General features: G+C 50.2%; 9 protein-coding genes across 9 annotated transcripts; 6 read left to right on the forward strand and 3 right to left on the reverse strand.

The window, feature by feature from the left end:
• Positions 1-341: 341 nt before the first annotated feature.
• Positions 342-1,111, forward strand: BKA55DRAFT_572543 (uncharacterized protein). The gene is made up of 2 exons (XM_046193147.1): positions 342-551; positions 633-1,111. Exons 1-2 carry the CDS (start codon positions 462-464, stop codon positions 726-728), a joined length of 186 nt encoding a protein of 61 aa, XP_046048191.1. The 5' UTR covers positions 342-461; the 3' UTR covers positions 729-1,111.
• A 13-nt stretch (positions 1,112-1,124) lies between these two features.
• On the forward strand, positions 1,125-4,451 carry BKA55DRAFT_646627 (uncharacterized protein). Its single transcript, XM_046197217.1, has 7 exons — positions 1,125-1,714; positions 1,776-2,188; positions 2,241-2,521; positions 2,593-2,795; positions 2,899-3,242; positions 3,304-4,390; positions 4,413-4,451. The coding sequence occupies exons 1-6, from the start codon at positions 1,337-1,339 to the stop codon at positions 4,085-4,087; spliced, it is 2,403 nt and encodes an 800-aa protein (XP_046048192.1). The 5' UTR covers positions 1,125-1,336; the 3' UTR covers positions 4,088-4,390; positions 4,413-4,451.
• A 1,175-nt stretch (positions 4,452-5,626) lies between these two features.
• BKA55DRAFT_595190 (bacterial hemoglobin) lies at positions 5,627-6,916 on the forward strand (the record flags this gene model as incomplete). Its single annotated transcript, XM_046195762.1, has 2 exons — positions 5,627-6,055; positions 6,098-6,916. 2 exons carry the CDS (start codon positions 5,627-5,629, stop codon positions 6,914-6,916), a joined length of 1,248 nt encoding a protein of 415 aa, XP_046048193.1.
• Positions 6,917-8,547: 1,631 nt separating this feature from the next.
• BKA55DRAFT_479087 (uncharacterized protein) lies at positions 8,548-8,818 on the reverse strand (the record flags this gene model as incomplete). The annotated part of the gene is made up of 2 exons (XM_046186187.1): positions 8,548-8,637; positions 8,693-8,818. Coding segments are annotated over 2 exons (216 nt in total), but the record flags the coding sequence as incomplete, so codon positions are not given.
• A 947-nt stretch (positions 8,819-9,765) lies between these two features.
• Positions 9,766-10,828, forward strand: BKA55DRAFT_540854 (lactate dehydrogenase/glycoside hydrolase; the record flags this gene model as incomplete). The annotated part of the gene is made up of 3 exons (XM_046190306.1): positions 9,766-10,024; positions 10,094-10,323; positions 10,388-10,828. The coding sequence occupies 3 exons, from the start codon at positions 9,766-9,768 to the stop codon at positions 10,826-10,828; spliced, it is 930 nt and encodes a 309-aa protein (XP_046048195.1).
• Positions 10,829-10,908: 80 nt separating this feature from the next.
• On the reverse strand, positions 10,909-13,722 carry BKA55DRAFT_572547 (uncharacterized protein). The gene has a single exon (XM_046193148.1). The coding sequence runs from the start codon at positions 13,649-13,651 to the stop codon at positions 11,147-11,149; it is 2,505 nt and encodes an 834-aa protein (XP_046048196.1). The 5' UTR covers positions 13,652-13,722; the 3' UTR covers positions 10,909-11,146.
• A 579-nt stretch (positions 13,723-14,301) lies between these two features.
• BKA55DRAFT_572548 (thiamine diphosphate-binding protein) lies at positions 14,302-16,639 on the forward strand. The gene has a single exon (XM_046193149.1). The coding sequence runs from the start codon at positions 14,540-14,542 to the stop codon at positions 16,235-16,237; it is 1,698 nt and encodes a 565-aa protein (XP_046048197.1). The 5' UTR covers positions 14,302-14,539; the 3' UTR covers positions 16,238-16,639.
• Positions 16,640-17,263: 624 nt separating this feature from the next.
• Positions 17,264-20,115, forward strand: BKA55DRAFT_572550 (uncharacterized protein). Its single transcript, XM_046193150.1, has one exon. It carries the CDS (start codon positions 17,578-17,580, stop codon positions 19,969-19,971), a length of 2,394 nt encoding a protein of 797 aa, XP_046048198.1. The 5' UTR covers positions 17,264-17,577; the 3' UTR covers positions 19,972-20,115.
• On the reverse strand, positions 20,116-21,402 carry BKA55DRAFT_572553 (lactate dehydrogenase/glycoside hydrolase). The gene is made up of 3 exons (XM_046193151.1): positions 21,028-21,402; positions 20,725-20,954; positions 20,116-20,670 (listed from the first exon to the last, which is right to left on the reverse strand). The coding sequence occupies exons 1-3, from the start codon at positions 21,284-21,286 to the stop codon at positions 20,233-20,235; spliced, it is 927 nt and encodes a 308-aa protein (XP_046048199.1). The 5' UTR covers positions 21,287-21,402; the 3' UTR covers positions 20,116-20,232.
• Between the last annotated feature and the right edge of the window lie 5,476 nt (positions 21,403-26,878).

The following is a 26,878-nucleotide window of genomic DNA, read 5'->3' on the forward strand; positions in this document are numbered from 1 at the left end:
TAATTTATTTAAGCTCTAGAATACTATAGGGTAAGCTATTATTAGCTGCACAGTATGCTGATCCACTCGCTTGTCTGATCCACTTGCTTATCGTGTACGTTATTTTTTTAGCTTCATTTTGCTTCCGTCCTTTTCACCGAACAAGGAAAGTATCTGCTGGGGAACTGATTGTCAAGTAAATCACTTAAGTTGTATTCAAGTATTCAATTCTTCAGCTGCTTAAATGCAAGTTATTTTCAACATTGAAATGTCGAACAACACCCGATGTGCATATCAAGATGCATGGGGGACTACTTTTCTCTGCACCGTCCATCACCGGCTTGACGCTAAAGTTGATGCAGTCAACATCCAAATATCTTCAAATTGATCAATAACTTTTCCAGAGACTGGAACTATCAACGCTATCTAATTGATGTCGCTGCAATCTACTATTACTAGGCAGTAATCACAGCCGCAGCAATATGAGGTTAGGCGGCTGTCCTCGACGCTCTGGTCAGCCTCCGAAGAATCGTTCTGGCACATCAGCAGGAGCTGTCAGCAATGGGTTGAAGGTCCGCTCAGAATCTCCAAACTCCCAAGCATTAGTACATTAATGACATATGCATGCCATGAGCTGACACTCACGTTATCAGCAGTATGCAGAGGAAAGCCTCACGTGCCAGCTTACGCCACTATGGCCGCCCGCTAAACTCAATTTCAAGTCTATGAATCACTTTCGAGTAATGTAATCTGCATTATGCCCAGTGAGTCCACACCATGTTGCTAGTGTCATATGTCACCTGTTTTCATTGTTTGATGAATTCTCGGGCGTGCGGTATATGCATGACCCCGCTTCTTATCTCCGCTAATGAGATTACCTTCACTCTGCCATGTTACAAAATGGGATATCAGTCTTGGTAGCATGACGTGCTAGAAACACAGCAGGACCAGTTGAGTGGATATGTCGGTCACCACCATACCGATAAGCGCTTTTTTTATTTATTTAACTTTACGACGTCAGATCATCCCGACTGAATACTGCCATGTGAATGGCGCTCTCAGGCAGCCACGACACTGGTTAACTGTATCTAACCCTGTGTTCTCTATACTAGCTAGCCACATTATTAATGGCAATCATATGATTTTGTTTGTTCATATGCCCATGCTGACTTTATGTGCTTATCGTGTGCCTCTACCATCTAAATTCATACCCGATTATTTTGTTCACCTTACCGTCCACAATCTCTAATCCATCTCAATTAGATCTCAAAGAACACTTTACAAACAGCCTTTATGCAGAAGTTATAGGGAGTACGAGTATTTTTCAACCAAGTGATACTGGACAGCTAATTCGATAATGTCGGGACAAAATCAACCTCTTCAACGGGAAGAGCCCAAGGCTCAACCCTACCGAGCTGCTTCCCTTAATGCTGCAACGCAGTACGGACAGTTAACAGCTGAACCTAGTCATATTCTGGCTCCAAAAGCCTCGACCGGTACAGAAAATGGCCTACCAATCCCTCCTTTCTTTGAAGAGCCCTCTCGCCTCAACGATGAATCTCCCTCCAAGTTTCATGCTGGACAGTCGAGTCGACCTAAGAGCCTTCGCCCCTTCATTCAATCCATCATGGCCTTCAAACATGGTCGAAAGTTCTCCATGACTACTTCGGTACATCGCAAACGGCGATTAAGTAGCGCTGCTGAGAAGGAAGGTCAGTTTAGTCCGGCTCTCACGGTAAGCTACTTCTCATTGTTGGACCAGTCATTCTCTATACTAATCTCGACCGGTGCGTCAGAGGCTATACCTTGGTATATCAGCGGCTTTCTCAAACGACCAAACTGCACTCATTGCCTTAGCCATCAACGATGGTGTCTACCTCACCGACTTCTCCGTCAAGCACCTTGACCTCAACGACAGTCAAGCGACTGGTCGAGATGTCATTGCAGACTACGTCCTCAAAGAGGTTGAGGATTATGAGCACGAGAATTTTGCCAAGTTCATCGGAGCCGGTCTACCAGCTACGCTTAGGAGTGTAAGCAAAACGCTATGCTCTCGCTTGTGGCTAGATCTGGATATTGTCCCGATTACGGTACTTGCTGGGAGAGAGGATGAGGATGAGGATGAAGAGGACAGGAAGGGCGAAAAGAACTTCTGGAATGTGAAACGTGTTGACGAACAGGCTGATTCAATGGTTCGAAAATGCGTTATGTGAGTAGACAACATCGAAGATGATGGAAATGGGCCACTGACCTCACCTTAGGTACTTTGGGCCTTCTCAAGCTCCTATTCTGCAAGTTGGCTTTCGCGGTTTTGTCCAGACTGATGTTGGGTTTCAGGCCACTTTAACGACTCTTCAGAACTACAAAGACACATGTGGCGCCCCCACCTGGAAGACAATGATGACCTATGCAGAGAAACTACGTTGCAACAAGACTCGTGTCGCATTTTTCAGTTCTACTCCACAAGGTGGCGGCGTGGCGCTGATGCGTCATGCACTAATCCGCTTTGCTCGTCGAATAGGGGTTGACATGTCTTGGTATGGTAAGCTTTACCTGAAAGCCTGGAATATGGCTCAATATATGTATTGTCAACGTTGCTGATGGTTGCGATAGTTCCAAAACCGCTTCCTAGTGCACTCAGAATTACCAAGAATATCCACAATGTCCTGCAGGGAGTGAGTCCTCCCAGCCAGCGCATCACTGCTGAGGAAAAGGAGGTCGTCATCCATTGGATTACCGAAAATGCATATCGATACTGGTTCTCGGAGTCCGGCCCACTACGCCCAATGGAGGAAGGTGGTGCTCATGTCATAATTGTCAGTATCTTCCTTGTTTCACGCTCAGGGGTTCAACTTCTTCCCCCCTCTACTCTCTGCAATCAGTTTGTTGGTAGAGCTCACATTGACCTTTGCACAACAGATCGATGACCCACAAATGCCAGGTTTAATTCCTCTGATCAAAAGGTTTACTCCCGATCGGCCAGTTCTGTATCGCTCTCACATCCAAATCAGGAGTGACCTAGTTGCTAAAGACGGCTCGGCCCAGGCTGATATTTGGGAATTCTTGTGGAGCAACATACAACTGGCGGACATGTATATCAGCCACCCAATTCCTTTATTTGTTCCTCATACAGTCCCCAGATCAAAAATAGCCTATATGCCGGCTACCACAGACTGGCTCGATGGTTTAAACAAGCCTTTAAAGGATTGGGATATTGGGTACTATGGGAACATCTACAATGCTAATTGCCACGCACAAAGAATGTATGTACATACAAAGCTCTTCCGGGCACATTGAGAAACAAGACTGCTAACTATAGCAAAGGACCGAACTGCACTGGCCGGCGCGCAAGTACATCATTCAAGTCGCCCGGTTCGATCCCTCAAAGGGTATTCCAACAGTGATAGATTCATATGCCGAGTTTCGCCGCCAATGCAAAGTAGCCGACATCAAGGATACTCCTCAGCTTGTCCTGTGCGGTAATCAATCTATTGATGATCCTGACTCTAGCATTGTCTACGATCAAACGCTCAATCAAATAATGTCGCTTTGCCCTGAACTCATGGAGGACATCAGTGTGATGCGTCTAGATCCAAATGATCAGTTACTCAACACACTGATTTCTAAAGCCCACGTTGTCCTCCAACTCTCAACTAGTGAGGGCTTCGAGGTGAAGGTCTCAGAAGCATTACATGCTGGCCGGCCAGTCGTCGCATCAAAGGCAGGCGGTATTCCTCTTCAGGTCAAGCATTCAATCAACGGATTCCTTGTTGAGCCTGGTGATTGGAGGGCTGTTGCTCATCACCTTATGAATCTGTTCACTAATGATGATTTATACGAAAGAATGAGTCATGCTGCAAGGACGGGCGTATCTGACGAAGTTGGCACAGTCAGTAATGCCTTGTGTTGGTTCTACCTAGCTTCCAAGTTGGCCGATCTTGGAGCTCAAAAATACGGCAAGGCCTCTTTGCAACCTAATGAGAGATGGGTTTACGATATGGCGAGGGAAGAGGCCAATTGTCCATACTCCGCTGATGAGGAACGACTCCCACGTTGTTATACCGAGGCTAAGAACGTCGACTCACTAGAATCTGGTTCTCTTAGCTAGAACATTATGAACCGGCGTAGAAGCTTGAAAGACATCTCTAAATTGAACACGGTGGAGCATAATTGTGGTTGACAGACCTATAGTTTTAATTGCAACGTTAAACTAGCTGCCTAGAATCCTTAGTGTATACCTAAGGATAATAGGTGATACGACACAATGTATACCTGCACAAGCCGACATAATGCGTCTACACTGTGACGTGCATATTAGGGGGGTCTTGATTATAATGTATGTGACGTAGGCATAGAGGCAGTTAACGAGTGACCCAATCTGTCAGACATTACGTGTATTCGGTTCATTGATGTGAATTGGTGTGTATTCATGTTGTGTTCTGTTGAATTCTGCCCCTTAGAGGTTTTACCATTTCGGTTGTAATCTTAAAATATCCCTGCTTGCACGTGAGACCCCAGCACCTGTTCAACACAATCGCAAAAAGATAACGTACACGATAAGCGAGTGGATCAGACAAGCGAGTGGATCAGCATACTGTGCAGCTAATAATAGCTTACCCTATAGTATTCTAGAGCTTAAATAAATTAGCTAAAAATCTAATAAAATTATTTCCTAAAATAGTATAGTTAATTATATAAGTAAGTACTTTTTAAATATTTTTAAATATTTCTTTTTATATAGAAAACCTTAAAATACAGTGTATTTTACAGTGTAAGTAGACTTTAAGGTTTATAGCTATATAGGATTTTTTTTAAAAATGTAGGGAAATTAATATAGCTTATTTTAGGACTTATATATAAGCTATTAAAATCGTAGCCATTTTAAGTTTAATTTCGATTTTTAAGAATTATTTAAAAAATAGCTTTTAAGGTGAAAAGTGGGTTGATCCACTCGCTTGTCTGATCCACTTGCTTATCGTGTACGTTACACGGCTTTAGTAGTTGAAGTTGATCCGAGGTCTTCGCTTCTGGGGTGAATAATCTCACCAATAAAGCTCACCATCCGCGTAGTTTGGGAAATAATCAGGACATTTCTTTCGCTAGGGGAGAAAGTGATTATAAAGTATGATCCAGACGCAATCGAGTAGGTAGAATATTCTGATGAGGTGTCAATAAGGAAAAGGTATGGACTGCGCACCGCGCAGAATAGGGCCGTTTGCGCGACCAGAAGAGGACAAGCATAGGGTCAAAATTAATTTCTCTTTAACCTGCTCCACAAATCCTATTATTTAGGGTCAGGCTCGAAATTTATTACAAGGTTAGTACTGCCGCATGACCCTCTGTTTCTTGGGTTTCTTCTTGCCCAGGCAGCGAGACGACGTACGGATAGTCATTGCCACAAAACTTATCATCCACCTGCTGTGCTCAATAATGTAATTGAAAAGTGAGCCCCTGGCACGAGTCATTCCGGGATGAATGTAGTTAGGTCATACATGTGTAATGCCCAAAATTATGCTTCCATCATATGACAGTCCATTGGACGTCTCTGGACGCTATGCCACCTATAAAGCGTCTCCCCGCAGCAGCTTCAGATGACCTTGAAAGGAACGAATTAATCGCCATTGTAATCAGATCAAAATCAGTCAACATGCTGGCTCGGACCATCATCTGGCATGCCGGACGTCGGGCGCTATTTCACTTGCATCGAAGAGCGTACGCCTCGAGCACACTGACTCCGAAGCAGACCAAAATAGTCCAATCAACCATCCCCGCACTAGAAAAGCACGGCGTCGAAATTACGACGCTCTTCTATCGTCAATTGCTCGACAAACACCCTGAGCTCAGGAACATGTTTAACACGGCCCATCAAGATACAGGCGAGCAGCCAGCCACCCTCGCGCACGCCGTGTGGGCATATGCCGTCAATATCGAGAACCCCGACGCCATGAAGACAGCCATTTCCCGCATTGGACATAAACATGCGAGCTTGGGGGTCACTGCGGACCAATATCCCATAGTCGGCCAAGGGTTACTCTCGGCGATCAAGCAAGTCCTCGGGGACGGAGTCAATTCACAGGTCATGGATACTTGGAACGCTGCATACTGGCAGCTTGCCTAGTATTTCATCACTTTTGAGGAAGGACTGTATCATGAGGCCATGGCGTCACCCGGCGGTTGGAAAGGGTGCCGCAAATTTCTCATCTCTGATAAAGTGCAAGAGAGCAAAGAGATCATCTCCTTCCATCTCACGCCAGCCGACAAGGGTGCTTTACCTTCCTACAAGCCGGGCCAGTTTGTCAGCATCCGATGCTTTGTGCCTGAGCTTGGGACATATCAACCCCGCCAATATAGTCTGTCTGACGTGCCAAATGGAAAGTTTTTCCAAATCTCTGTTAAAAGAGAATTTGCATCGGACAGAAAGCCGGCTGGCCGAGTATCTAATGTCCTTCACGAGTCGCTGCCGGAGGGGTCGGAAATGGATATCAGTATGCCCTTTGGTGATTTCATCTTGGACGTCAATGCTACAACGCCGGTGGTACTTATCAGCGGAGGAGTTGGACTGACACCTATGATGGCAATGCTGAAGAAGATAACTGAGGAGGGCAAGTCAAGAACAGTAGTATTCATCCATGCTGCACGCAACTCACGTGTCCATGCAATGAAAAATACCCTCATCGATATTGCCAGGGACAACCCCGAAGTCACCCGACTTGTTTATTATGAGCAAGTTGAAGAAGGCGATATACTGGGGCTTGATTACGATCACGAGGGGCGCGTGAACCTCGCGGAGGTTAAGGATAAGGTGGTTCTGCCAGGAGCGGATTACTATATCTGTGGGCTACCGCCGTTTATGAATACTCAGAGCAAGGCACTTCGGGATCTAGGTGTTGGCGAGAAACGAATTCGCATGGAGGTATTCGGGTCGCCATCTTCCTGAGGCTGTCTTGAAGTTTCTCATCTGCAGTATCTTTAATTTCAATCTAATCTGGCAATTACAGCTCTTCCCTGGCCAGACCATCGTGACATTGCCAAGCCCGGTTCTCACGCTCCTGAGACCACGACTGGTTGCGTTATTACGGATTATTGCGTCGGCTACAAGTACCTAAGCCCCAACACTGTCGTTGCCGCCACCATCATCGCCCAGCCTTCTCCGCCAGTCCAGTTGGTTGACACTATCTATGGCCAAGTCCTTGCTTCTCAGTCTTGTACCGGTATTGACTCTACCAAGCCCGTTTCCTGCACCATGGCGAAGAGCTGGAAGTCTGTACTCAAATACCTCAAAATTGACCACTAGTTTCTCAACTATCAACACAATCTAAGCGATTCCGCTGCCACCTTCTGTCCTCTGGGAATAATCCTGCAACCGAGGCGAGGTAACATTAGCTAGAGATTCCCTCAAAGCTCTGGCTAAGCTTTGAAAGATGACCCCGGGGGGGTCGTCAGGGGCACTCAGAGTCAACGAATAAGATGGTGAACAATGTGTAGCTTTGGGGTCATCAAGAATCTCACGCTCCATTCACCAATCCGTTAACAACATGAGCAGATTTTGAACTAAACATCACGCTATCAGCGTCAGCGACCGTTTTGGTGGCCTTCCGCCATGTTCAATCTCACGTCTGCGAATGACATTTGAGTGGCATGAGCTGAACTCGGTCGGGTTATTTCTTGGGTGTACAGTATCCGAGGCTACCGGGTCAAAGGTGCGCCTGAGCTCCGTAGCACCAATTCTTAGCTTGCTTGCCAATTTTGGCTCGAGCCCGTCGTGTCACTGAAAGTCTGGCAGTTTTGATCGCACAGTCTATCGTGAAAAGGGCCAAGTTAGATTGGGCGTAACCAAGGTCGTCGCAAATAACGGACACCATACTATGATGCCCCCGCAATTGCTTGTAGCGAGGCAAGGCCAGTCAAGCAGACATCATGCAAGCCACTACCACCTTTTTCATCAGCACAGTCTCAATTGACCCAAATTTGAATCTTTCAGAATTTCGAGCTTGATCATGCGCAGATACGGGCCACCAGACTGAGTAAGCACAAAATGAGGGTATCTACAAGCGCATACAGAGTGAATACAGGGAAAGCTTCGTAGACGTAATTACACACTTCATGCATCGCTTGAGTTCAGACAGAGACCTAATTTGATCACGATCATGCCATACATCTAACTTCTCATCGCACCAAAGTCTTGGTTGCATAGGTGAGTAGCTATCAAGCAGCAAAATAATTACTAAGAATATTTGCAAGAAACTTTGCAAGAAACAAAAAATGAAATGATGCTAGAATAGCCTTCAAAACACAAGATGCTTGTAACTAACTTCATCAGCCGATTCGTATACTGGCCGACTGGCTTCCAACCCAGACCTTCATAACATGTCACAAAAGAACAACACCTATCGACAGTTGCATTCCAAAAGAAGAACCGACTCCTTCAATATAATCAAACGAGATACCAAAACATAAAACGCGTGTTTGTGAACCTGAAGAACGATGCAACGATGAATCTCGACAGAACTTGATTGCTGTCCTCAAACGTGACACTCATCAACACCAGGTGAGTTTCATCAAGACAGGTTAAAAGTGGAAACCTGGGGGTACGCAGTATGGCGAGCCATTCTGCTTGTTGAAAAGGCAGCCAGTCTTGGGAGGGCAAACGCCGGCGAACTAAAGCAAAACGTTAACATATCTTTAAGGGGCCACAAGGCAACGGAAGACTTACCACCCAGGAGCGGTCAACGTTACAGACCTGCCAGCCCTTGGTGTCGGGTGTGCATGAGTAGGTTCCCGGAGTACAGCCTTTAGGAGCGGGAGTGGCAGCTCCAAGGGCAACGAAGGCGGCGGCGAGAACAGCATTGACCTTCATGATAAATTGATAATAGCGGTTTAGGAAGAGGAAGATTTGAAACAATTGGTAGAGTGATTTGATAGCGAGAGAATTGTTTTGTTGACTTGTGATTATGAGACAGGGAATCGAGATGTGAAGATGAAGAGGTTGATTTATACTTGCTCTTCGTGATGCTGAGACTGCGTGTACTCGGGCTGGCTAGTTAGTGATGTTGGTGATAGGAGACCAACACTCAGCTTGTATGATGTAACAGTGCCCTTGTTGATACTAAAGATAGGGTACAGAAGTGTTCCAATACTGAGGTTACATGTTCTTACACGAGGCCGTGGGATTGCAGTGGCTAACTTAGATGAATTGGATGTGACGTTATATCATTTAATATGATATGATGGTGCATTGGTTATTAGACTGACAGTGGTATCATCATCATGTGAGGGTATATCGTGTGACAACCCAAAGGCTGCGCCAACGTTCAAGTGCGGTCGGCTTGAGTCTCGATGCAGCAATACGAGGCATACAAGTTGGTCTTGTGCATCGATCAGATCAGTGCTTAAAATATCTACAACTGTATTCACCACCGCAGCCAACGTGAATGATCATCTGATGTTGTTGCTTTTCTGTCTAAACACCAATTACCCCACATAGAGTAAATCTTGGACGGATTCGATGGCAGTCTCCTTAGTTTCCCCCAAGCCCTAGAATGTGTCTGTCCATCCGTCCCTTGTACACCCGAACGCCACAGTTGCATATTATCCTGGTGTGACGAAGGTAAAACATCAGAACACACAACAAAACATGTAACGTGCTTGGACTCTATTTGCGCCACTCATCTCACTACCAAGAGCCTGACATTCGCCTTATTTATAAGGAACAGCATCAAACTCAGGCAAACTCCAAGAGGATGTGTAGCTGAACGAGAGAACTAACCTCTTTTACCTAATCACACAATGGACTCGAGTTCTCCTATCGCAATCATCGGCGTCGGCGAAGTTGGCGGGGCCGTCGCCTACAATCTAACACTGGGCTCCATCGCCAGCGAGTTGCTTCTCGTTGACCTTGACTTGACCTTGAGAAACGCTCAAGTCGAAGATCTCTCGGATGTGGCCTACAGCACTGGCAGAAGCACACGAGTGCGACCTGCCACGTACCGGGAGCCGGCCCAGAGTGATATCGTGGTCATCACCGCCGCATCCAAGCACACATTAGGTAGGGGATGGACAATAGTCATACTCATCTCTAATCTCTCGGTTTTCATGCTCACTTTGCTTCCTATAGGCCAAACCACTGCCGACTACACATCTCGGAACACCTCCATGATCCGGGAAGTCATGGATGCAATGAAGCCTTTCCGATCCGACACTATTTTGCTCGTCGTTGCAAACCCTGTTGATCTGCTCACTTCCATCGCTCAGGAAATGTCTGGGCTTCCCAAGTCACAAGTCATAGGTTCAGGAACCTCTCTGGACACTTCCAGGCTACGCGGAATGGTTGCGTCTCGAGGTTCGGTGAGTACTCACCACTGCAGCACCCTTTGTTCCCGCCTCTGGTGGCTAATTAACTATCTTTCAGGTCTCCCCCTCTTCCATAGGTGTTTTTGTGGTTGGTGTTCACGGAGAAGAGCAAGTTACTGCATGGTCGATGGCAACTGTTGGTGCAGTCCCCATTTCTGAGGTCCAGATGTTTAGCTCTCTTGATCGTACAAGAATCGACAGCATCTGCAAGCATCGATCCCAAGTCATCATCCGAGGTAAAGGCTCGGCCCCATTCGGAATTGCTTCTATAACTGCAAACCTATGCTGTTCTATTCTCTTGGACAAGAGTGAAATCAACCCTGTCTGCCATTTCCAACCTCAGTTCGATTGCTGTCTGAGCATGCCTGCTATCATTGGAAGGAAAGGAATTCTGAGCACCATGCACCTGTCGTTGGACGATCAGGAGCAGGCAGCTATAGCAGCATCAGCGAAGCACTTGAAGGACAGGATTGAGTGGATCCAAAAGGATTGGTGGTAGTGGAACATTGTGTCTGGGGAATTGTCACACTTGCAAGTAATTATTTTAAAATCATTTCGATGGAATCTCATAGTCGATTAGTCTTGTTATATAACGCTCCATTTTAACATCTCGTTCTAAGCGCGGGACATAATTAGTGAAATTAGATCTAGGTCCCATGCACATAACTCTATGTTTTGAGCCGTCATAATATTTTGTTAGGGTCGGTGCCAATGTAATTCAGTTCAATGACATTCCATGAACTAAGACTGACGATTCAATGCTTCATAAGCAAATGCATAATACTTTCAATTAACAAGCTACCCAAGGAACAAATTATCATGCCTGTTCGCTAGCTACAACGTGCCTCATCACTTGAACGAAGCTATCAGGGCTGACAGAGATTGAATCTATGCGAGCATCAACCAGAAACTTGGCGAACTGTGGATGATTACTGGGAGCTTCTCCGCAGAGACCAATCTTGCAGTTTTCTTTGCGGGCTACTTCAATCGCCCTTGCAATCATCCATTTGACAGCCTCGTCCTGCTCATCGAACAAATGAGCCAGCTCACCCGAATCACGATCTACGCCGAGGGTAAGTTGGGCCAGGTCGTTGGACCCGATGGAGAAGCCGTCAAAGTGCTTGGTGAAGCTGGTAGCCAGGATCACATTCGACGGGATCTCGCACATGACATAGACTTTGAGACCCTTCTCCCCTCGCTTGAGGCCGTTCTCGGCCATAACATCAAGGACCTTTCTGGCTTCTTTGATTGTTCGGCAGAAAGGTATCATGACGATGGCATTAGTGAGGCCCATCTCCTCGCGCACCCTTTTTATGGCTCGGCATTCGAGTGCGAATCCCTCCTTGTAATGTGGTGAGTAGTAACGCGAGGCTCCACGAAAGCCTATCATTGGATTTTCCTCTTTTAATTCAAACTCGGCGCCGCCAATGAGACGAGCATACTCATTTGTCTTGAAATCACTCATGCGGATGATAGCCGGCTTGGGATATACAGCGGCACAGAGAGTTGCCAGCCCGCTGGCTAATTTGTCGACGAAGTAGTCGGGCTTTTTGGCATATCCCGCTGTCAGTTGTTCAATAGTCCGCTTGGCTTCTTCATCTTTGAGATGGTCAAAGTGAATGAGAGCCATGGGATGTACCTGGATCGCGTTGCTGACGACAAACTCCATGCGAGCAAGTCCAATGCCATCGGCTGGAAGACGCCACCAGCGAAATGCAGATGATGGGTTGGCAAGGTTGAGCATGACCTTGGTGCGGACAGCGGGTAGCTCAGATACATGAACCGTCTCAGTAGTAATATCAGAGATGCCTTCATACACCAGGCCAGTATCTCCCTCTGCGCAAGACACAGTAACGTCCTGGCCAGTGTGCAGCACGTAGGTGGCATTTCCAGTGCCCACTACAGCTGGCACACCGAGTTCGCGGCTGACAATGGCGGCATGAGAGGTACGGCCGCCTTGGTCGGTGATGATAGCAGCAGCACGCTTCATGACGGGCACCCAGTCGGGATCGGTCGCCTCGGTCACGAGAATAGAGCCATCGACGAACTTATCCATGTCAGTGACAGAGGTGAGGAGACAGATACGACCTGCTACGGCTTTATCGCCGATGGAAAGCCCAGTAGTGAGTGTGTGGCCCCTTTCACCGACCTTGTAGGTCTTGAAGACAGCAGTGTCACGACGCGACTGGACGGTCTCTGGACGGGCTTGGACGACGAAGAGCTTGCCAGTCGCACCGTCTTTCGCCCACTCCATGTCCATGGTGCATCCATAATGCTCTTCAATCAGACACGCCCATCGGGCAAGCTGGAGGATCTCTTCATCTTTGAGCACATATGAAGCTCGTTCTGCCTTGGACGTGGGAACATTGCGTGTGGGTGTATGTCGATCCCCATACACCATCTTGATCGACTTGTCACCGCATTTCTTGCTCAGGATTGGCGATAGGTTTTTATCAGACAAGAGGGGCTTGAAAACCTGATACTCGTCTGGGTTGACAGTGCCCTGTACAACGTTCTCTCCAAGACCCCATGCGCCATTTATGAGCACGATCTTGTCGAATCCGCTCTCAGTGTCAATGGAGAACATTACACCTGAGCCTCCGAGGTCGGAACGGACCATCTGCTGCACACCGATAGACAGGGCGACGCTTGTATGGTCAAACTTCTTGATCTGGCGATAGCTAATGGCTCGGTCGGTGAAGAGAGAGGCATAGCATCGTCGGCAGGCATCCAAGAGCGCTTTTTCACCCTGGACATTCAAGTACGTCTCCTGCTGACCGGCGAAGCTGGCGTCAGGTAGGTCCTCAGCTGTTGCACTGGAGCGGACAGCAACGCTTAGCTTGTCGACTTTGGCCTTGGAGGAAAGCTCTCGATAGGCAGTTAAGATAGCCTCTGCGGTATCTGCTGGCCAGGTGCCGCGAAGAAACAGATTGCGGATTGCATGGCCTGTCTCGGCAAGGGTCTGATGACCCGACTGCCACTCAACGACGAGTTCGTCAATCTTGCCCCGAATATTGTTGGTATCAACATAATGCCAGTATGCGTAGGAGGATGTGGCAAAACCTGGTGGTACTGGAATCCCTTTTGGGCCGAGGGCTCGTATCATCTCACCCAGTGAAGAATTCTTGCCGCCTACTAAGCCGACATCGCTGCGAGCCAGATGCTCGAATTCAAGAACCAGAGGTTCAGGAGTCCAATCGTCACTCATGATGGAATTCTTTGTCACCAGAGAAAATGCATAAGCCATGATTTGTGTGGGATTCCAGTTCGTTGGAATATGTGGCCTTTTTAAGAGACACCCGAGGTTAGCGCTCGCGATCATCGCTCAAGACAAGTAGTCGAGGGCTAAGAGCGAAGGTTTCCGTTGATAATCTGACTTGAAGGTACATTGTGTGACTGTCATGGTTTGTGCTCATTGTCTGATGACATTAGCATGTTAGGGACTCCATTGTCCATCCGAATCTATGTTCTATGACCTTTCGCACACGTCACCACACGGTTGAGTTTTAGCTAACATGCTGTCGCAGCCGTTTGTAGTAATATACATGAGAAACAGCTCAACACTACATCACTTTGAATCACGTCGGGTGGGTTGCAGTACTTCGTGTCAAGTCGTTGCAACTCTAACTTGTGATACCATGCATTGCATGTGGCTTCCGGCGATACGTCAAGTATATTATCTGTGTCATACACAGGTCAATACCGTGCGAAAATTGATGGCAACACATCTATTCAGCCAAGTGCGTATCATACTACCATGATCTGACTATCGCAGTGGCTCAAACTTTAAAGTGGCATAAAGTGACTGCAGCTCTGAAGCCCATGAGCGGAAACGGAAAAATAAGCAAACATTCACAGGAAGGATTTCAAGTGGCTTTACTCTGCCAGTAAGCACCCGGGGCCATCCATAAGACGCACATATTTGTTACAGCAGTCGATGGTCAGATCACCCAGCTGATAGCGCTGATAGGTTGAGTAGAGTCAGCTAGTTGATGATACGACTGCAAGCATGAGCTTATTATGATGCTTTGTGATAATTTTCGTAATTTCGTGGGCTCTATAGGGGAATGGCGTCCACAATAGATTGATAAGAGGGGAAGTCGTCGGAGTCATCAGGCAAAGCGTGACTGCGATGGGCTAGCTTTCTCATTTTCATTGAAGGAAGATACATTCCAGCAACTGAAATTCACAAGTCTTCACGTCTTTTATCATGTCGCCGTTCACGGTCGGTGACTACCTGGCCGAAAGGCTTGTGCAGGTCGGAATCCGTCATCATTTCATTGTCCCAGGGGACTACAATCTCATCCTCCTCGATAAGCTCGAGGCGCATCCGTCGCTAACCGAGGTCGGCTGCACTAATGAGCTGAACTGCTCTCTAGCTGCCGAAGGCTATGCCCGTGGCAATGGAGTTGGTGTTTGTGTAGTCACCTACAGCGTAGGCGCCTTCTCTGCCTTTAATGGCATTGGAAGTGCCTATGCCGAGAATCTTCCCGTCATTCTCGTCAGTGGGTCACCCAATACCAACGACGTGGGCCAACGTATACTACACCACACTCTCGGTGAAGGGGACACGACATACCAGCTTGAGATGGCCAGAAAGATCACCTGTTGCGCGGTGCGTATTCGTCAAGCCGCTCATGCTGCTGAGCTTATTGACCGTGCTATTCGGGCGGCTCTCTCGGAGAAGAAACCGGTATATATCGAAGTGCCGACTAACCTGGCCGGTGAACCATGTGTCCGTCCTGGACCTGTCAGCTCTGTCGTTGCATCAGTCCCAAGTGACCAGCACACACTTGATGTTGCTGCAGCTAAGGCATCCGAGTGTATCAGCGCGAAGCAGAAGTGCGTCATTCTCGTTGGACCAAAAGTTCGCAGGGCCAGGGCACAAGACGCTCTGCTTCAGTTGGCCGAGGCCATTGGATGCGCTGTAGTTCTTCAACCAGCGGCGAAGGGTTCATTTCCCGAGGACCATGCTCAGTTTGCAGGAATCTTCTGGGGCCAGGTCAGCACCCTGGCAGCTGATGCCATCGTCAACTGGGCGGACCTCCTCATCTGCGTTGGCACCGTCTTCACGGATTACAGCACTGTTGGATGGACGGCTTTGCCCAGTGTTCCTCAACTCGTTGTCGACATGAATAGCGTGACTGTGGCTTCAAAGCTCTACTGCTGTCATGTTCAGATGCGTGACTTTCTGTCCAGGCTATCTGAAACAGTTTGTTGGAACGACAACACCATGATCGAGTACAATCGACTGCGTCCTGATCCACCTCTGGGGCAGCCTTCTCGCGGCCCCGAGAAGTTAACTAGGAAGGAGATTGGTCGGCAGACGCAGGCTTTACTGAGCCTAAACCCACAGACTATTGTCTTTGCTGACACTGGTGATTCTTGGTTTAATGGACTCCAGCTGAGTCTTCCCTTTGGGGCTGAATTCGAGATTGAAATGCAATGGGGTCATATTGGATGGTCAGTCCCCGCGTCGTTCGGCTACGCCTTGGCAAAGCCTCACCGACAGACAATTGTCATGGTTGGCGATGGCGCATTCCAGATGACGGCCCAGGAAGTATCACAGATGGTGCGATTCCGAGTCCCTATCATCTTGCTTCTCATGAACAACAAAGGCTACACCATCGAGGTGGAGATCCACGATGGGCTGTATAATCGTGTCCAGAATTGGGATTATTCCCGCCTGGTTGAGGCATTTAGTTGTCAAAACGGAGGAGCACGTGCGCTGGGACTCGAAGCTCGAACCTCTGGAGAGCTCTCTGAGGGCCTTGAGAGAGCAGTGGCGCATACAGATGGGCCAACGCTTATTGATTGCAGTATTCACCAGGACGATTGTAGCAGAGAGCTGATTACTTGGGGACATTTTGTTGCCGCAGCTAATGGTCGTGTTCCCAAAAAGGATTAAGAGCCTACACAAAAAGAAGAGTGTTGAGGCAAAGACCATGGCTTAGAGCGGTACACTGACACGGCCATATAATGTAATCGATATTACACATGCGAGGGGAGGGGTCTTTCAAATTGATATCGTCGGGAAAATTTCACAGAACACCCAGCCCCAGTGATGTATTCCCCAAGGCAGAAGGTATTCAAAACAGTGATTTGAAAATGAAAAGAAAGGATGAAGATGCAATTTTAGCTCATGTGTAAAATTGTGAGGAGGTCGTAACTATCTTGATGCAAATGAAATTTCGACTGGCTTATACAACGGTGCAGTCTGTACGTGATACTTTTCTGTAGCTAGGTTAATTGTCCAATGTTGATTCACTGTGCAGACTGAAAGCCAGCCGCGTTTATGAGCAAGTCTGTTACAGCCCGGAAGAAATAAATTGTATTGTATTGTATTGTTACAGCCCGGAAGATTAGATTTCCTGGATTATTCTCCGGGCGTCCACCTATCAGCCGCCCCTTCCACTCCATGTCTTCTGATGCCTCCACAGACACAGCTTATAATCATGCAGGGCAACCCTCCTGTTTCTTGGGTAGGCCAATCGCTCACAGGTGAGGTTTGTGGTTGCCAGAGCACAGAATTGCGCCTCAAATTCACCCACTAAGTGTACCAGCATTTTAGTCAAATTATCTCAATGAATGGCAGAGGCTTTCATTGAATTAGCATGATTCACTATCAGAAGATCGTAGCATAACGACGGCTTGCCCCGACCTGTGGTAAGTTCACGGCAGCCATAAAGTGGAATGAGTGATTCTACGAAATCCCTCATAACTGTCTTCGTTCACCCCGCCACCCCCTCCGATGGTGCTGACGTGTGACCATGGCTTAAAACTCTGCAACAATATGTGTTCGTGATGGGGACGATGATGCGGAGACAGGTCCAGTACATGGCAAGATCGGTTCTCGATGCGAGACGTAAACGTGACGTCAGTGGTCAGATCAACCTCAACCCACCAAGTTCAGCTAGATTTGATGAGCATGCGGTGGTGAAAAAGGACTAAAGGAAACTCCATCTTGAGAGCCTCCTAAAGGCACAACAGATCATAGGCCATGTAGTTTATGCCAGGGTGGACCAAATGTTTGTCTCCCATTTAAACCTACCCCCTCCACCTGAGGCATGAAAGCTTAGGGGGTCCATTTTAGGACCCCCGAACACTCCGGAGATTGTTGCAAGTCCCTGATGTGCACCACACTTGCTCGTGACCATAAACAGGGAGTGTCTTGCGGTTGCAACACGAGCAGGATTCTCCTGGCATGAGATTTCCCAGCATTATCTCCTCTAGGCTAGAGTCCACAATATGAACGACATTGAGACCGATGGACCTCTGGTCCTGAACTTCAAGGACTTGTCGCGCAGCGATGGTGCCTTGGTTGGTGGAAAGAATTCTTCCCTGGGCGAAATGATCAGAGCCTTTGGGACTCAAGGAATTGCCGTACCACCTGGTTTTGCAACGACTTCGAGCGCATATTGGCACTACATCGACGCCAACTGTATCCGGGGCAAGATAGACGCCCTGATCACTGAATGGCAGCTGGGCAATCTCAGTCTTGCCGAGACCGGCCATGCGGTGCGCAGTCTGTTCCTCCGCCACGGTAGCTGGCCGCTGGATACCGCAACCGCCATCAGAGCCAGCTATCGAGAGCTTTCGGCCAAGGTTGGAGTTGAGAACGCCAGTGTTGCTGTGCGCTCCAGTGCGACGGCGGAGGACTTACCCGACGCAAGCTTTGCCGGCCAGCAGGAGACTTATTTGAACATCTCAGGTGAACGCGCCCTCTTGAATGCCTGCCGACGCTGCTATGCATCACTCTTCACTGATCGGGCAATCAGCTATCGCCAGGCCAAGGGATTCGGCCATACAAATATCGCCCTCTCCATTGGTGTACAATGCATGGTTCGTTCCGATGCTGGAGGTTCCGGCGTCATGTTCTCCATCGACACCGAAAGCGGTTTTGACAAGGTCGTGCTCATCAACGCAGCGTGGGGACTCGGTGAGAACATCGTGCAGGGGACCGTCAATCCCGACGAGTATCAGGTCTTCAAGCCGCTCTTGTCTGATACCAATCTTGTTCCTATCCTGGAGAAGAAGCGCGGCGAAAAGGCGATCAAAATGATTTATGGTGATCAACATGTGCCAACCCGCAACGTGCCCACGTCAAAGGCGGAGCAAGACGCCTTCGTGCTCAGCGACACGGAGATCCTCCAGCTAGCCCGCTGGGGATGCACCATCGAAGAGCACTATGGCTGCCCGATGGACATGGAATGGGCCAAAGACGGCATTACGGGTGAACTGTTCATCGTCCAGGCTCGGCCGGAAACTGTGCACTCGCGCCGCGACGCCGCCGTCTTTAAGACCTACACGGTCGGCAATAAGGGACGTGTTCTCGCCACAGGCCTCTCCGTCGGCGATAAGGCCGCTTCGGGGCGGCTCTGCCTCATCAAATCCGCCAAAGACATTGGCAAGTTCGTGGCCAATTCGATCCTGGTTACAGAAGCGACAGACCCGGACTGGGTGCCCATCATGAAGCGTGCCGCTGCCATCATCACTGACCATGGTGGGCGCACCTCGCATGCCGCCATCGTCAGCCGTGAACTAGGCGTTCCGGCAATAGTGGGCACTGGTAATGCTACCTACGTGCTACACAGCGGCCAGGATGTCACTGTCTCCTGTGCTGAGGGCGACACCGGCTTCGTGTACGAGGGAATCTCGGATATCACGACCCAGACGGTAGATCTGTCCGGGCTGCGCCAGGCCCGGACGAAGGTCATGCTCAATCTCGCCAATCCGGCGGCCGCCTACCGCTGGTGGCGACTTCCAGCCGACGGCATCGGCCTTGCCCGCATGGAGTTCGTTGTTAGCAACGCTATCCAGGTCCATCCTATGGCGCTCGTTCACCATGACCAATTGGAAGATGAAGATTCCAAGCGTGAAATCACCCGCCTGACGGCCGGGTACGAAAACAAGCCCGACTACTTCGTCGATAAGCTGTCGCACGGCCTCGCGGCCCTATGCGCCGCCGTTTATCCCAAACCGGCCATCATTCGCATGAGCGACTTCAAGACAAATGAGTACGCCGGTCTCATTGGCGGCGCCGAATTCGAGCTGAAGGAGGACAACCCAATGATAGGTTTCCGCGGCGCCTCCCGCTACTACTCGCCGCGCTACAAGGAAGGCTTCGCGCTCGAGTGCCGCGCCGTCAAGCGGCTGCGCGAGCAGATAGGCCTCATCAATGCCATTGTCATGATCCCCTTCTGTCGTACGATCGGTGAGGCTAAAAAGGTTCTGGAAGTCATGGCTGAGAATGGGCTCAGGCGCGGTGACAACGGCCTGCAGGTCTACGTCATGTGCGAGATCCCGTCCAATGTCATCCTAGCCGCCCACTTCACCGAGCACTTTGACGGCTTCTCCATCGGCTCTAATGACCTAACACAGCTGACGCTCGGCATAGACCGCGACTCGGGAGAGCTGGCCAATTTGTTTGATGAGCAGGACGAGGCGGTTAAGTGGATGATAGCACAGGTTATCTCGGTGGCTCGCAACAAGGGGTGCAAGATTGGGCTCTGTGGCCAGGCGCCGAGTAACCATCCTGAGTTTGCCAAGTTTCTAGTCGACGCTGGGATTGATTCTATCTCTGTCAGTCCCGATAGCTTTGTTGCAGTGAAGAGGCACGTAGTAGCTAGTGAGCAAGCTTGATGCCTAGGTGGGATGAGGAGGCAAATATGGGTCGATATCTATTCACAGAATTACCTTGAAGTGTGGGCTTGTAACTTGGTACTAACTCAGAATGTATTATGGGGCAGGACAGGGTGCCATGGTGCCGAAACTTGAATCTTGATAATTCTCTTTTTTTTCTTGAAAAAAAGATTGCAGATTAATTCTGACACAAGTGACCACTGTATACAAGGTTCTCCAACACGACTATGAAAATCCAATCTGTCGCACGACACTCTTGGCTTAATAATCCCGATGGATCCAGTCAATAGTTTTCCTCAGTTCCTTCGCTGACTCAGCTATATGGGCCTCCTCGTCACGGTCCAGCGGCATCTGAATAGTACTCATAACTCCCTTCCTTCCGAGGACCGCGGGCAAGCTGAAACAACAACCAAAGTCAGGTTGGAAATGGCTGACGGGACGAACATTGCGCTTGTCCAAGAGGATAGATGAACACAAACTGGACACAATAGAACCGAGCCCGAAAGGAGTCGAACCTTTAGCTCTGATTATGCTCTGCGATCGATGCTTACACTCATCCGCAAGCTCGGCACGGTCAAGAACGTCGGGCGAGATCGAGTTGTTCATGGGGACGCCACCAACCGTTGCCGTTGACCATGCTACAACCTGGGGGTTTCCGTGTACGCCCACCACGTAGATATCTATCGAATTAGCCGCGACCTAGAATTCCATTAGCCCAGCTCGAAAGAGAGCGCAAGATCCACGTGTACTCACTCCAGCCCGCATGGCCACGAGCCCACGGAGCCGCACCGAATCTAGGAACGTGCCTGAGCCCAAGACTTGAGATGTCGGAAGTCCGGAGAGTTCATGGGCGAGGGACGTGAGCAGGTCGACAGGGTTTGACACGATAAGCAGGATTGTGTCTGATCTGAACGGCTTCATTGTCTCGACTACTTGCCGAACAATTGACATGTTCCGGGATGTGTAGTCAATAGTGGTTTGGCCTAGGGAACATAGAGTGAGCCCCGCGCGCTCAATCACCGCAAGCAAACAGCGTTTTCCTATTTGATCGCTTACCTATCATGTGCTTGGATCCCGCTGTGATGACCACAATGTCGGCCTTGGCTGCCTCATGGTGCGAGGCCGCTCGCACGCGCGTGCTGCTGTTACAACTATAGGCCACGTCGGAAAGGTCCCGGACTTGGCCGTCTCTTAAATCAATATCGGTGTCGACGAGGAGTAACTCGCTCGCGAAAGAGGTGAGGATGAGCGAGTATGCTGCGGCGCCGCCGACCTGGCCCACGCCGACAATTGCGATCTGAGGAACCGAATTCATGGTTCTTGGGGACCGTTCTAACTACCAGATCGATGTTTTCCGCATTCGCGAGACGCCAAGGTTGCTTTGTTTAACATAGGAATTCAGCTCTATCCTGTAAAAACCCGAAGTCTAGCCTTCCGTACCAGCCGGGGCATCGCCCGCACAGGTCCTGCTTTTTGCTTTTCTTAGCGCACAACTTTAAAATAATCTAATCACACCTCTTTGCTTATTGAGTGCACCTATGATTGTCTGGACTCCGCTTTTACGCAGGCTCTGATTAATGATGACGACAATGGCATCAGCTACGACCTGCCCGCCTACCGGGGGTGGGTAGTCATCAATTCAATCTGGGTCATCGATTGAGTCGCAGCATGGGTGTCAAGGCTATTCTATGGCACTTGCACGCTCGCACGGTTCACTTTTTGATCTTTTGTCCACCCCTGCCGCCTACAACCCAGATCCGTTCAATCAGGGAATCCATATTTCCACAAACCTTGTCAGAGGCGTGGTGCAGCCTAATATTACCCCTGTTGTTTGCTTACGGTTGATCACACCAACATCGTAGGACTAATGACATCTTCGCCTATGTACAGGTTGCTTTCGTCACCGAGACGTGTATGGCGCAACTAATTCGTTTGACTTCGAATGATCGCTATGTTCCCCGGTTTCCGAGGCCTGTGGACATTGAAATTACTGCCAACGTATGATGAGTGCACGGCATGTGTAATGAACGGAACCGTGAGCTGTAATTGTCTATGCATAGATTGGTATGAGAACATCTTCTAACGTCGGCCATCCCCCGAAATGGGGGCACAATGAATGAATGAATTTATTCCGCCCGGGAGGATACGCCTCATAGGGCCCACAACATTAAGTCTCGTTACATTCTTTTCCGACTTCTAGCCCTATAACCCTCAAACCTCACCAATCCCTACTCCTCGCCACATTTCCCAGCCTCGCTTGTCCCTGCGACAGGCCTGCTTGAAGGCCAGCTTCTTCAAGTGTTCAGCGTCCCATCTTCAGCGGCTGAAGCCTGGTCTGTCTACTAGAGGCTGTACTATATTAGTTCTTGCTGTATTATATCGTTTGGTTTATTAGTATATCTTGTATGTTTTCCATGTCTGTGTAGCATCCAAACGGCCTGTGCTTATCGCAAACTTGATCGCTGCTCGCACTGCTGCCAGGTTCGGCCTCCACTTATGCCCGTCTTCTGCCGTCTTGCCTCCCAGGAAGAATGATAGATTGCCCATCATTTCCCGGTCGACATTTCGCATGTGTTCTCGTTGCTCGTCCCACCGTGGACATCGGAAAAGGAAATGGTCGACCGATTCTTCTTCCTGGCCGCAGTCGCATATGTCTGTCTCCGCTGCGCTTATCCTGTGCAGATACCTGTTGACCCGTGCCATTCCCGTTCGTAGTTGCACCAGGATGTCAGATTCGCGTCTCTTCAGGGCGTCATATAGTGTGCGCGTGTGCTTGCCGGGCAGCGCCTTGTCGAGCCGCTTCGAATAGCCGCCTACGCTCTCAGGTAGCATCATGTGCTGTCGACGTTGTGCTAGTAGTACTCTCAGTCGGGTCGATCGGGCCTGGTACGGTGGTTTCGTTGCTCTGCATCCGCTGTCTGTGGCTTTTCGTGCTTCTGCCTTAGCTTTTACTCCCAGTGTGAAAGACTCGTTTGTGGACGATACCCAGCGCATTTTAATGGTGTTGCCACCCTTTTCCAGTCGTCTCGCATGTCTGTAGATCTCCCGGATGGTGTCGGAGACCATCAGGTATGTACCAGAGGACTACTGCTATCGCTTCCAGCTCGGCCGTGTATGCGTTTTGCTCGTCTCGCGGGCCAAGAGTGACGGAGTACTTTGCTATTACATCGTCCGTCGCTCCTCCGCTAGCGGTGTTGCGCACGACGCCGCCTATGCCGACTAGTCCATTTCTCGCGGAGGCGCTCGTTGCGATGAGAACTTGTCTTATGTTGCTGGTCTCGGTCACACCGTCGCCTGTGCCTGCGTCTGCCGCTGCCTCCTTGTCTGAATCATACTCCACCACCATGTGCCTATGCCACGGTGGTAGTGCATAGGGCTCGATCGTTTCCATCCATTCTATTACGCCATCGTGGGCAAGTGCTAGCTTCGTTAACGGCGACAGATATCTCCGTGTCTCTCTCACCCTAAGTGTCGCAAGCGGGTACGTCTTCGGCAGCGTTTGCATGTTAACGTAGAGCCGTATGCCGGCATGCGCGTGGCATTCACCGATTGGTAGAATACCAGCTTCAGCTTCCGCCACTGCCATCGAAACCGTCTTGAAGGCTCCTGTGCCTCGTTCAGCCACCTGGTCTCCCTCCACCCGCGTCGGTGGGACCACACGTTCAAGGCGTAGTCCATCGTCGGGGCCACCGTTGCTACAAAACAACTGTCTCGCCGTCCGGGGCGTCAACATCTTCAGCCTTCGTAGACACATGGCCGCCCGAAGTCCCCGTGCAGCTGCTTCCTTTATGTGTTCCTCGTACCGCAACTCTGGGTCCATCACCAGTCCCAGTATCTTGCCACTCCTCTTTGGGATGATCGCCTGGCCTTTGATCGTATAGGGGCTTTCATCGGTGCGTTCGGGATGGCGCGTGAAGTGTATGATGACTGTCTTGTCCTCCTCAAATGTCGCCCCGCTCCGTCTCTCCCATTCCAGTGCTCTGTCGATGACGGCCTGGATGCCTACTCGGTTGGCTTCTGCTGTCGGACCCGTCACCCAGGCTGAGTAGTCATCGATAAACGCGATCGATCCACCTTTTGTATCGATCTTGCGTTGCACGAGGTCTGCGTTGAAGAAAAGGAACAGCACCGGTGACAAGGGCGATCCTTGTGGAAGTCCAGCCTGTGGCAGGTCCCGTCGCTCAGAGGTGTAGCCGTTTACCACGATCGTCGCGGACCGATTGGAGCAGAAAGCGTCGATCCACTTCACCAATCCCTTGGGGATGCCTCTGGCTTCCAGTCTCTGCAGTAGTCGATCCTTGAACACCCCGTTGTACGCTCCCTTCACGTCGAAGCTTATCAGGCTGAGCACCTTCCGGTTGCGCCACGCTTTGAAGATGTGCTCTTGTAGGAGCAGGAATGCCTGCTCGGCCGATCGTTGCTTCCTTCCGCCGTAATGGTTGGTGGGTAACAGTCCGAATGTCTCTACAGCGTATGAGATCCGGTCCGCAATGACCGCTTCCAATATCTTGCCCAGCTTCGACAGAAGTGAGATCGGTCTCCAGGCCTTGGCCACCTTGTAGTCGTCCTTGCCCGGCTTCTTGAGCGGGATGATTTTCGCGCTCCTCCACTGGACCGGCAGCTCTCCGTCTCTCAGGGATGTCCGAAACAGATGCAACACCCGGTCTCCCACTACTGGCCAGAGCTGCTTCCACACCATCGCCGGCAGTCCATCTTCGCCTGGGGCTTTCCATGCCTTGGCCGCCATCACCTTCTCTTCCACCTCTTCTAGTGTCACCTCTGGCATTGCTATTTCTCGCTGCGCCGGCCGGCGCTCTTCATCCTCGATCACAGCCGGCAGAGGGGGGAAGAAGATGCTGAGAAGCTCCTCTGCCTGTTCTGCCTTGTCGCTCGTCATCGTTCCATCTCTTCTCTTTAGAGGAGGTATTTTATCACCCATTGCTTCGCCTCCAGGCGAGAGGTACTTGGCTGATTGCCAGATGTTGGCTCCGTCTTCGAGAAAGCTGTCCCAGTGTGCCTTTTTCTGCCTCCTGATCGCGTCGTGGTACTCCTTTGCCGCTTCTCTGGCCTTTTGCTCTAGGTCTGCTGCCTCTCGTCCTCGTCGCCGGCATGCCCTTGCCTGGTTGCGCCAGTATGTGTACATCCGCCGCAGTCGGGTCAGGTCCGTCGTCCACCACCTCTTGGCATAAGGCGACGGCTTGGCTCGTGGGACCAGGTCGTTGATCGCATCCAGCACCACCGACATCAGCCTGTCCGTCTGAGCCTGCACTGTGCCGCCACACGGCAACGCTTCCAGTTTCGTCCTCACCCTCTCCTTGATCTCTAACCAAGGTGCATTCTTGAATAGCAGTCTGTCGCTGGGCGTTCGTTCCGGCGGTGTCGTGTCAAACTCCGTTCGGATCGCCCGATGGTCCGATCCATGCTCTGTTGGATGTATCCCACAGCTCGTCATCTCGTCCGCCAGCTCCGTCGATGCCAGAACCAGGTCAACCGTGCTCGCTATACCTCCTGGGCCTTCCCACGTCTTCGTGCCTCGGGGCAGCAGGCTGTGAAGGCCATGTTCTCCCATCAGCTCTATGATCGGTCCAGCTTCGCCTTGCCTCCTTCCCGTCACCTCATCACCTCCCTATAGTGTGTCGTGACGATTGAAATCCCCTACCAAGATCACGTCAGTTCTTCTGCCGGACCCATTGCGGAACTCTGCAATCGCCGTGTGCAGCTGTCCCATCGCCGCTTCGAGAGCCTGCTCGTTCCTCCCCTCTACATATACCGATACCACCAGCACGTCTCTCTCGGGGAACCTGATAATCGCTCCCGTCAGGTCTGGTGATGGGATCGGGACCTGCTCTGCCTCCAAGTCTCTCCGTATCCAGAGCATGCTGCGGATCGGCCATCGCGACACACGCGGCTCACGCGTCTTGGTGGGGATCATCTTCGTCCAGTTGCTGTGGTGGTTGGGCGCTGTCATCACCTGTCCCTCGATTGTGCATGCCCACGGCTCTGCTACCGCCAACGCTGCGTAATCTCGGAGGTCTTGGTCGTTCATCATGCTCAGATGCACCCTATCGTTCTTCCGCACATTCCGTTGGTACACTTGTAGTCTAATGCTCATCTCCTCGCATTTGACGCAATCGACACGCCCGACGGAATGATTCGTGCTGTCCTCCGCATGACACGCACATTGGCTCTGCTGCCTCGCATTGCCTATGGTAGTGTCCTCGCTCTGCGCATCTACCGCATCTCTGCGTTTCTTTGCAGACGAATGCCTTGTGGCCTAGCCCCCAGCAATTGTAGCATTGCACCACCTCGGCTCTAGGCTCGAACATGCTAGTTCTCGCCGATTCGCCTTCTCCGTTGTCGATGGCTGACAGTGCCTTTTGAAGATATTTGCTCAAATTTGTGGCGTGCTCTCGGTAATCAGTGGGCCAAATTTGGTCCTGGGGCCACGGGGTCGCCATGATGTCTAAGTCGCACTGGGCAATGCGACCGACACTGGGCTATCCAATTCACCTTTCGGAGCGGTGTTGCGGCGCTGTAAATAGCTGTTGTTTTCAAAAATTTCGTTCTCGCTGGTGTTGATGTTTTCTTCATATACGCGTGATTGATTTGATTTGATTTGATTTGATTATCCTACGCGGTTGTAGTCGTTTAAACGACTATGCCCGGATAACGGGGTCCGGCGAACAGCCGAAGCCTGGCGGATCAGTGTTGATCCGTGATGCCCCACTTCGCCATCGTGAACAACGATGACCAGCTGTCCCCAGAAATTCCCGCTTTCTCTCTCTAACCACTATTTACATATGCTTGGCGGCCCATGTAGACGGTGGTTTAATACTGACGCATCCTTGATTCTAGGCTCTCTCGGGCTATGAGACCCTCTATTTCGCGACTGTGTACCTACAGTCTC

This window comes from Fusarium redolens, assembly GCF_020744475.1.
Source record: "Fusarium redolens strain MPI-CAGE-AT-0023 chromosome Unknown BKA55scaffold_10, whole genome shotgun sequence".
NCBI classification, from domain to species: domain Eukaryota; kingdom Fungi; phylum Ascomycota; class Sordariomycetes; order Hypocreales; family Nectriaceae; genus Fusarium; species Fusarium redolens.